This window comes from Eriocheir sinensis, chromosome 20, assembly GCF_024679095.1.
Source record: "Eriocheir sinensis breed Jianghai 21 chromosome 20, ASM2467909v1, whole genome shotgun sequence".
NCBI lineage: Eukaryota > Metazoa > Arthropoda > Malacostraca > Decapoda > Varunidae > Eriocheir > Eriocheir sinensis.
Genome location: NC_066528.1, coordinates 18,318,282 through 18,328,470, shown reverse-complemented (window position 1 = coordinate 18,328,470; position 10,189 = coordinate 18,318,282). Strand labels below are relative to the sequence as shown.

General features: G+C 40.7%; 2 protein-coding genes across 2 annotated transcripts in view; one reads left to right on the top strand and one right to left on the bottom strand.

Moving 5' to 3' along the window:
• The first annotated feature begins 561 nt into the window (after positions 1-561).
• On the top strand, positions 562-7,289 carry LOC127001315 (ceramide synthase-like). Its single transcript, XM_050865794.1, has 2 exons — positions 562-1,559; positions 3,520-7,289. The coding sequence occupies exon 1, from the start codon at positions 758-760 to the stop codon at positions 1,556-1,558; it is 801 nt and encodes a 266-aa protein (XP_050721751.1). The 5' UTR covers positions 562-757; the 3' UTR covers position 1,559; positions 3,520-7,289.
• A 184-nt stretch (positions 7,290-7,473) lies between these two features.
• The window catches only part of LOC127001311 (uncharacterized), a 66,007-nt gene continuing 63,291 nt past the window's right edge, over positions 7,474-10,189 (bottom strand). Inside the window, exons 16-17 of the mRNA XM_050865736.1 lie at positions 9,814-10,110; positions 7,474-8,778 (exon numbers count right to left, since the gene is read on the bottom strand). Coding sequence (XP_050721693.1) covers positions 8,326-8,778; positions 9,814-10,110 — 750 coding nt within the window. The 3' untranslated portion in view covers positions 7,474-8,325. The remainder of the gene's footprint in view (positions 8,779-9,813; positions 10,111-10,189) is intronic.

Sequence of the window (10,189 nt, the reverse complement as noted above, 5' to 3'; positions counted from 1 at the left end):
GATGACGACATGTGCAACGGTAATGACAACGACAACGACGATGACGACACAATTAAAGACGATGACGACCACAATGACACTGCAGTACGATGACGAACGACCACTGCAGGGACGATATGACGCAGCTGAGACGATTGAGATGCATGATGATTATAAATATCGACGATGACCACGGCGCGATGACGACTTAATTGATCTCATCACAGCCACCATTTATTTTAATTAAAGCACTTTTAATTGTCACCTGCCACGTATACCTGTTTGGAATTCCTACGTATATGTATAAGCTGGGGGCAACGATGCCAGATTGTCGTACTCTGTCTCGTATGTTTCCCGATTTCCGACCCAAAAACTGCTTCCATCACCCAAATAACTGCCTTCATATATAGTTATAGTTAAAGTTGTTAATTATTGGACTTCTTGGCAATACCTATGGCTTAGAAACCGGTAAATACGCGGGTCTGAGTACGATAATCTGGCACCGGTGGCTGGGGGTCAAGGCAGCATGTGTTTCACCTCTATCAATCAACCATTTCGCAATTTAGAAAGTTACTTAATATGAACTTTATCGTTTCTTCCTTATTTTCCTGCATTGCACCTTCCCCCGGCGGCCAATGAGCGGCGGGGCTGGCGGCGGCGGCGGCCAATGGGCGGCGCGGTGCCAGGCGGCGCAGGGCCATGTCAACAGAAGGTCAGCTGACAGTGGCCGCTGGCGCCCCCGTGTTCCCGTGTTGCTGGTGAGGGCCGTGTTGCCGCCATGCAGGCCGCGCAGGTGCAGGCGGCGGTGGGCACGTACGCGCTGCTGGCCTGGTTTGGCCTGTACCTGGGGGTGGCGGGCGTCCTGCGTACCTGGGGGCGGACCCGCGGCCTGTCCCTCGCCCACCGCGCCCGCATCGCCGAGAGCTTCGTGTCGGGCGTGCAGGGCGTGGCGTGCGGCGTGGTGGGCGTGCTGGCCGTGGCCGCCTGCTGGCACGACGTGATGCGGGAGAAGTACCCGCCGGCCGTCTACTACTCGTCCATCGGCACGGCCTACTTCCTCTACGACCTCTGGGCCATGTACCGCAGCCACAACGCCCGCAACCCCAGCACCTCCGTGGGCGCCGCGCTGCTCGCCTACGCCAAGAAGGACTTCCTGATGATCATCCACCACCTGACCATCGTGGCAGTGCTCTTCCCGGCCATTGTCTACCACTCTCCCATGGGCCACTTCTTCCTTGGCTGCTTCTACTGCACGGAGCTCTCCACGCCCTTCGTCAACGCCCGCGTCATCCTGAGCCGCCTGGGCCTCAAGAACTCCACCGTGTACGTGGTGAACGGCATCCTCATGATGACCGTGTTCGCCATGTGCCGTGTGGCCATGTTCCCTGTGATGTATGCCGTGTACCTGAGCCAGCAGACCCACGCGCCCTCCCACACCCACGCCCTGGCCGCCATCCCTGTCACCTGCCACCTCTCCTGCCTGCTGGTGCTGGCGCCTCAGCTCTACTGGTTCAGCATGATGGTCAAGGGGGCTGTGGCCGTGCTAAAGACTTCTCCACAGCTCAGCAAAGACCACTGATGTAAGTTATGTTATAGCAAGTTAATTAATATCTAGTCACTATAAAATCTATGTTAATTTCATTCAGCCTTGACTTCTTCAGAATCAAGGCATTATAGTTACTGATTGTCACTAGCACCAAGTTATGTTTGAATCCCTCAGATGTATTAGAGCTTTCAAGAAAGTAATTTTGACATAATGATATTGTAAGTTATTTTTTATAATTATTTACAATTGTGTGTTGAAAACATCTGTTTTGAAGATGATTAAGCGTGATGATCTGGTTACGACGATAAGTGGACTCCAGTGGTACAGAGACTGGCAAACTAACCATGAGCAGTTTGTACTTTCTAAATATGCTCAATGCCAACCAACCTCTACCTAGGTGGAATTTATACATGGTTTGGTTAAAAGACTACTAAAATGACCAATTAGCTTAGGAGCGCCATGTAGGTGGAATATTAGTTTAGAATTCTTGGTGACCATGATGTACATCTTCCCAAATCTAAACTTTGGAAGTTAAATTTTCCATCTCCACCACAAACCCATTATGCTGTATTCATACATATTAGAGTGAATACTAAAGGAAATGTGAATCACATGAGAATTCAGAATTTGCCTGCTTATCATATTTGCTCATGACATCATCATCATCATTCTTCCAGTAACTGAAATAACAATTTTGGGTTTTATAGTACAGCCGTAGCTCTTTTTTGTGTGTTCAGAATTTGCCTGCTTATCATATTTGCTCATGACTTCCATGTATTTTTATGCAAAAGACATTTAGTCATATATATATATATATATATATATATATATATATATATATATATATATATATATATATATATATATATATATATATTTAATTTAAGTTAATAATCATTCACATTTGGTCAAAGAATATTTATGGTAGAACAGTTTTCCAAAAATGTTACTTTTTCTGCTCGTCTTCATACGTACTATATTTTGCACACATTAACCTGTGTGGGTCGGGTGATGGGAATTCCCGCTTGGGCGGAAAGCGTCGGGTGGCGGGAGTTGCCGCCATCCGACGCGCTCGACTTGGTCAAAAATAGCACCTCTTCCCAACATCATATCTCTGCTGTGCTGTAACCTAGACACTTCAAATTTATTTCATCGTGGAGAGGAAGGATTGGCGATGAAAAAACAGTATAAATTATTATGTTTTCTTTTGAAATTCCCACACGGGGCATTGATGAAAGACACCTATTTTTCAAAATCTATCACCACCGCCCGCGCGCTGCGAGGACGACAATAGTCCTCTAGCCCGACCCTTATGGGTTAAGTTTTATTTTCAAAATTTTATGTTGGCATTTTGATTAGTTTGTGTATTTAGCAAACTTGTCATCCTGATAAAAGCAGGAGGGTAACTACTATTCTTCCAGTAACTGAAATAACAATTTTGGGTTTCATAGTACAGCCGTAGCTCTTTTTTGTGTGTTTGTGTGATTTTAACTTATTTTAAAAGTATATGAACTAAAGTCTTGTTTGGAAATGCAAGACGTAGCTTGCTATTGAAAATGATAATATTTCTGATTTGCCTTTCCACTTGGTAGGTCATGCACCATTTGTGCTACATAGTATATTGAAATAGGTTATTTATATGCTGTTTTCTTCACATTTGTGCAATTTTGTATTTCCCTTGTTTTATTGTTTAGTGTTTCTTTTCAAGCTAATTTACCTAGCATGTTTTGAAACCAAACTATTGAGGTTCCTTGATATGATTCAGCATACCATACTGGGGTCCTCGCCTATTCATGATAGCATTCTAGTGATCTGGTCATAAATTAATTACACATGGCAGCCTTTACAGCCTTTTGATTTCATGTTTCAAGTTCTTCATTCCCAAAAGAATCTCATTGAAAGGAGTGACCAAGTTCCTTTTACGTGCACTTTTTCCTCATCCATCTTTTTTCCCTTACATGAACCACCACTGCATGCTGTTTTCACACTACAAGAATGGAGAGACAACAGTTTAATGGAGAGAAACAGTTATTGTATATACTCAGCTAATTCTCAAAACTTTCAACAATATCCAAGTTTTAACTTTATATGGATTCTGTATTTGCAGGGAAGTTTATGCTTGAATAGAAAATGCAATATAGTCCTATATTTTGATCTTTAATATTATTTACAAAATGCAACAAATTACCCGACACACAAGGGTGTGAGGAGACTAGATGCCAGGTGGCATACATGTGGCAGCTCCTTCTGTCACAGCCATTCATTCCTTGGGAAGGAGGCAGTACATACATTTAAAGACAGCAGGACTTGGTCACTTTCTTCAAAACAAGTCATTCTGAAGGGCTTATTAAGACAAAGTGCCATAAAATAGTTTGCTGAATGACTATGATTAAAAATTATGACTGTACAAAGTACCTTATAGTTTAGTATGAATTTGGAAATTATTTGCACAGTTCCTACTAAGTGCATCTTTGAATAGCCATCTTACACTTTCACTGCTCCTCCACATACATGCACTGTGTGCTCATGCACGTTAACTTTTATCATTAACATAAGACACTGTCTTCCACTTAGACATGCATGTGTCATTGCAAATACAAATACAAAATTTATGTCTGAAGACAGTCACTATAACAAAAAAGCAACATATATATCCATGAGAATAACTGTTTCAAGGTAGACAAAACTCACCCATGCACACTGTGTAGTAGGTCCATGATGAAGAAATATAGTTCTCCGGCCCATGGGCGCAAGACATTGTCTTTCGAGGAAGGTCACAGCCTGAGACAAAACTATCATGACGCGTTAACTGATTGCTTTTCATTGTGAGAACGATTTCTGTGTCAAAGACAACAAAATGTGTTTATGTTTCTGGTTCCCTGAATTTTCAGCATTTTATTGCCAACTTTTGTGTTACAATGTGTTGATATGGATTGTCATAGATTATTTGTCAAAATAAAACAGTATTTAGTAAGAACAAGAGTGTGGGTAAAAGGATATTACAAGCAAAGTGTGCAGAGGCATATTACTGTTATCTAACAGGGAACCTATATTAAATGGATAATTATGTGTGTGTTTGTGTGTGTATGTATGTATATATGCATGTGCGCTTTTACATGAAGTGTGTTGGAATATGAAGAATGTGGTAGTTTTGCATAGTACTATATATATATCTGAAAAGCTCATTTTAGAGTCAGTTTGCTAACAAGCTCTGTAACACATTCTCCGGGCAGCATTGAGCCTCAGTTCTAGGAGTTAATTGCTTGTGGGTATACCAGCTGACCAGCATTTTTCCACCCAGACTAATCTGAACTTTTTATCACTCATCCCATTACACGCGTGGATTTAATTTTGAGATTTTCTGGCAACACTTTCACAGTGCCTTTCTTGACACAACAGTGCCATCTGTCTGCTCATGCATAAACCATACAGTTACCAGGTACTTTACTTGTATTTTTATCATGATTTGTAGTGAAATAATTCAGTTTCAAATACGTATGCATCATTTTACTGTTTGACCAAAGTTGAAATTTTGTTGTTTTATGTAGCTGAAAGTTACGATCAAAAGATATAATCAAAAAGCCTAGTTTAAAGGGTTACAGACACTCCTCACTACCTTTTTAAGTATTCCTGACCAACCTTTGCTCTATTGAATATATATTGAATAGTATAACATTGTCAGCAACATGAAATGCTGCAAATATACGTTTATAATTGTCTATTCAATGATTTCCGTACATGATTGTGTAAATGCAATGTGTGCCGATGTGATTACATTTCTAGGCAGTTCTAGTGTTTAGATTCTCACTTGTTACTAATTAGATTCAGACCCAAGAGCACTGTTGCCTTGCATTCCACAGGGCAAGTCACCACAGGGCCCTATCTCAGTGCATACTTGACTCTCTATTTCATATCAACTTGTGATACAAATACCAAAGATTTGAGCTGCTTCTCATTAGTAAAATACAAAATATCCCCCACCCAAGTTGTTGATCATTTATATATTTGCATTAGTACTTAGTAAAAGGTGACCAGAACCATACATCACATGAGTGGCCATTTTGGTGTCTGTGCCATCACACAAGAAATTAGTAAACACTGTGAGGCAGCATGTGAGAAGCAGGATGGTTTGACAATTCTCACACACCGTTGATACTCGTACGGGACATGAAACATACAATTGAGCCACCAAGACCAGCATCTAGTCTCAGTTTCTTGCCAAATGATTATCTCACCTTTCCTCCAGTCAAAGCAGTTGCCCTCTAAGCATAAAATAGTACGACTGTCTGGGCGACTCCTCTCAAACTGACGCTAGCTATCCAGTTCCTCATTACCATCACATCGTACTCATTCCATGTAATTATGATCAGTACCCAGTCTTTGGGTCGTGTATACCTACATGTTTTTAGCCTCTCCATATAGTATTCGCATTTTTTCTTGAGATTTTTATTGCGTCACTTAATGGTGGGCGAGGCGACATGTCCCTCGGTGTATGCCCCCCATTGACTGACTGATTAACTTAATGGAGTACTATTCAAGCCTAAAGCTTTATTAACACAGCAGGAGAATGGCAAAATAGTGCTTCGGGAGGTGCATTTTTCATAGTTAGATTTTTTTCGGTCCTTAATTTTACAATACCCCCTAAACCTGTCCATAACTGATGCCCTGTTCATTATGGAAAGTTCCCCTGACGGAGTGGCCTCGGCAAGTATTCAGTTTTTTGTTCATACACTTGTTTGCAGGATCAATGCCTCCCCTCCCTCCTTCCATGTATTCTATATCCCTGTTAATCCATCAATGTGGCGGTCATCCAGCAACCCCACGCCCTTGTATAGGACCCTGAAAAACCTCCTTCACACTTCAAGGACTTATTCAGATGCTTGGAAAATTCATGGAATTATTAGCTGCTGTCTTACATAAATATTATCTTATTTCCCCATATGAATTCCTAAACATGTTTCATACTTTTCACAAATATATTCTTGTATGGAAACCCATTATCATGCAACTGTTTTTGATGGTAACACAAAACTGGATGGTGTGACCCAATTTTCTTGTTATCTTTCCAGCAGTGTTGATGTACATCTGTTATTTATTGGTGTTCATATCACATCGATTATTCATTACAGCTTGAAAGAAGGTTCTGTTATATCCATGATAAGATCAAATGCATTTGGAGTTTCCCTGTAGGAATGAATATCACGTTTCCTGCCTGATCATATTGTTTTTAATTATAAACTCATCTTTTGTGTGAAAAAAGGAAAATGGCATAATCTATTGAGAGAAGAAAGCAGTTATTTGAAGTAAATATATTTACATATGGTAAATGCTTCCTGTACACGAATTGTCCACAATGATTGTGATATTAATGTATTAATATTGCCTTGTATTTTCTATGTGTGAGGAGAATCGGGTGATAATTACGTGCATTGTAAAGGTGAGAGGCTCGCTGCATCACCTGAAGCTCTGTGCCGAGAGCAGTGGCGAGGCGGCAGTGATGGGCTGTTCAGTGTTGTACTGCAGGGAACCTTTTCACTCCAGAAAGTTTCGTGCAGTACAAAAAGATCAGATTGAGCTTGTATTTGGAGTGCTAATCCAATGGAAACTATACTGGTGATACTTGATTAGGTCTTAAAAGTTTTCAATGAAAGTTTTATTGAAGTATTAATGTATTTTCATAGGTAAGCTGTTGCTACCCTTTTTGTAAAAGTATGTAATAATGTTCATCAATTTATATTGTAATACTAAATGTTAAATCATGAAACTTGTTTCCTTACCTAAAAGTTAGTAGCTGTTATGACGGCTAATTCACCACTCACCGTTATCCTCAGCGGCAACCCCTGCAGGGGCAAGATGAGACGTCATGTACACAATGTTCTGCAGTGTTTGAAGTGCCTCCAGTGTGGTGGGCAAGGGTCTCTGACCAAAGGGTAATACCAAAAGTCAACTTCTGGTTAAGTTTATTTGTTTTCCTGACATATAAAAGTGGGACTAGAAAAATTAATATTAAGAGAATGAAGGAAAGGTCTGAATCTTTATATGCAAATATAATATTACTTCCATCATATATGATTTGTCTTTGTAAATGTACAAAATTCTGGAAGGTAATTCCCAGATTTATACAAAATAAGTACATAATCCTACATACTTACTAAGTGACTTTATTTGTACCTCAATAAAAATACATGGTATAATGTCATTATCTACATTTCTTTGGATCACGAAAGTTGCTGGATAATATACAGGAGCAGTACGTTACCCAGACGTACAAGACATTGTGATTGATGAATGGCACTGTTACAAAACAACCTCTGGCAGCTCAAAAATATAGCAAACTGACAACCTTCTGGATATCATTTTGTCAGAAGCAATGTTATACAACAGTGTGCGGGTCACATCTGCTGCACACAAGGCATTAGAAAGCACCATTTTTTATAGTCTATATTTACATATGTATACACAGGCATGTCGAGGTGAAAATAAAGATTTGTTTTCTTGAAAATCAAAGTAAACAAATACCCATAGGTGGCCTACAAGAGACAGCTCTGCCACACAATGGGAGAAAAAATTATCATCTCTAACTGATTGCTAATTTGAATACTTGGGTGATGTTCAAAACCATTCATGTTTTGAGGTTCAGAATTTATAAGCCATGTGAAGCATAACCAATAATATTTTGCAGGAATAGGCAATTGGTCTTGCTGAGCTGCTAAAAACGTCTAAAGAGTTCTTATATTATAAATTTTTAAGGCCACTTGTCCTGACATAACTTAAAAAACATCCGAGATCTAACTTTCGTCTTAAAAGTACCGCACGCCGTGAACTCTAAACCGGTAAAGGCAAGTGTACTGTAAATTACCATGATTACTGTTGATTTTTAATTCAATCATTGGGAAATACTCGGTGTTTGCTTCTTGCACTGCAAAGAACTGAAAGGGGTCTCCATTTTGATCATACTCATAGTTCCCAAGAAGGACACCTTCATCATTCTCAGAGTGTAGCCCCCAAACCTCAAACTCTCGGGGGGCCGAGTCAATCTCTCCTGATGGTGACAAAGACTTTGGAATGTGTTCCAAGGTAAATCCTGTTGGCAAGACATTACTTGCAAGCTTAATAACAATGTACCCTTGAGACCCCTTGAAGGCCCAGCACTGACCAGGCATCCTCTCGGGCTGGATGATGATGCGCGGGTTGTTGTTGGTTGGGTACCAGAAGACCGGAAATCCCAAAATGGTCAACTCTGCTAAATGGACCTGCAATGGATAGAAAAGGTAATGAACTCACCTCTGCTTTAACATAAGCATCTGCATATGTTCTTTCAAATTGTGGCAGGATCTACATCCTCCCCAACTCACTGATGCATCTGCATTTCTCAGTGTCAGTTGCAAATGTTCTTTAACATGTTTATTTTCACTGCACCCATACCTGAGCATGCCACTGTTTCACACCCAGATGGCAAAAGTCTGCACCAGAATATCTGCACAGCAACCCTTGTTACCTTGATGCCTCACTTTGCTTTATTTACAAGGGCTTTCAATATTTTGCTGTTTTTGCTTTGTGCCACTTAGCGCTTCACCCACTCCACCACTCCACAATCCACTCCTCTGCTGTGTCACACCCATACCAAACCTCTCATACATGCTTTCATTATTTTCTCCACCCCATCCTGAAACACCACATGCATCTCTTATATAACTCATTTCCACTACATATATTCTTGATTGCTGTGCTGCATTCCATTCCCACGTCTCTGATGCATGCACATAGGGCAGAGCTGGCAGGATAATACTGTCCCTTATTCCTCTTTATCTCCATGCTCACACTTCTTCCTCTCATAACTCTCTCCAACACACCTACCACCTGTCCGCCACCACCGAACTGAATGAATCAAACTATAAAGTTGTAGCACAAGACTGATTCATTGATTGGGTGTCACACAGGAAATAAAGTTTCTCACCACTTCAAGTGTTACACCACCTGGACACTAAATTGATTATTATCTTTTTTACAACAAAATTATACATAATATACCATTTCATGAATGGACATTAACCCGGTAGCTGCGGGGAACATTTATCTTAAAGGCCCCTCTAAGCAAATTAATCAGAAAAAATCATCCCTCACACAAACCATTTCATAATATATAGTACCAATGCATTTGTGATCAGTTTATGCATCATCAATTTGGGGGGTTTATATCATGGTAAAAATTTGGCCCATCACTGGTACACGGTAAAGCCACAAATTTGGCCCGTCGCTGTTACCGGGTTAACTTCAGATGGTCTTACCTGATAGCTTTCAGTGCAACGCGTTGAAATGATATTTCCTCCGGCACTTTCCAAAGCATGATCCACCATGCCAGTCTTGTCTGCATCATACTTCAGCAATGCTTCTTTTACAATCCTAATCACATCAGACTCGTTTAGTCCAGCTGTCATGGGAAGTGACACTGGAGCAAAAATATTAGAACCATTTTTGCCATTATTTGACACATTGACAGAGGCTGCGAAGGTGGCACTGCTGCTGCTGCTGCTCATGTCCGAGTGTGTCCCAGCGATGACCACCATCCCATCACCACTCATATCCTGAAATTGAGGCATTATCATTATCCCGTAAATTATGTTTTCCTAAAGACAAGATAAACTCTTGCATGCAATACTGTAG

Bases quoted from the DNA above. Each gene is read 5' to 3' on its own strand.
- LOC127001315 (XM_050865794.1), top strand. From the start codon at position 758: ATGCAGGCCGCGCAGGTGCAGGCGGCGGTGGGCACGTACGCGCTGCTG.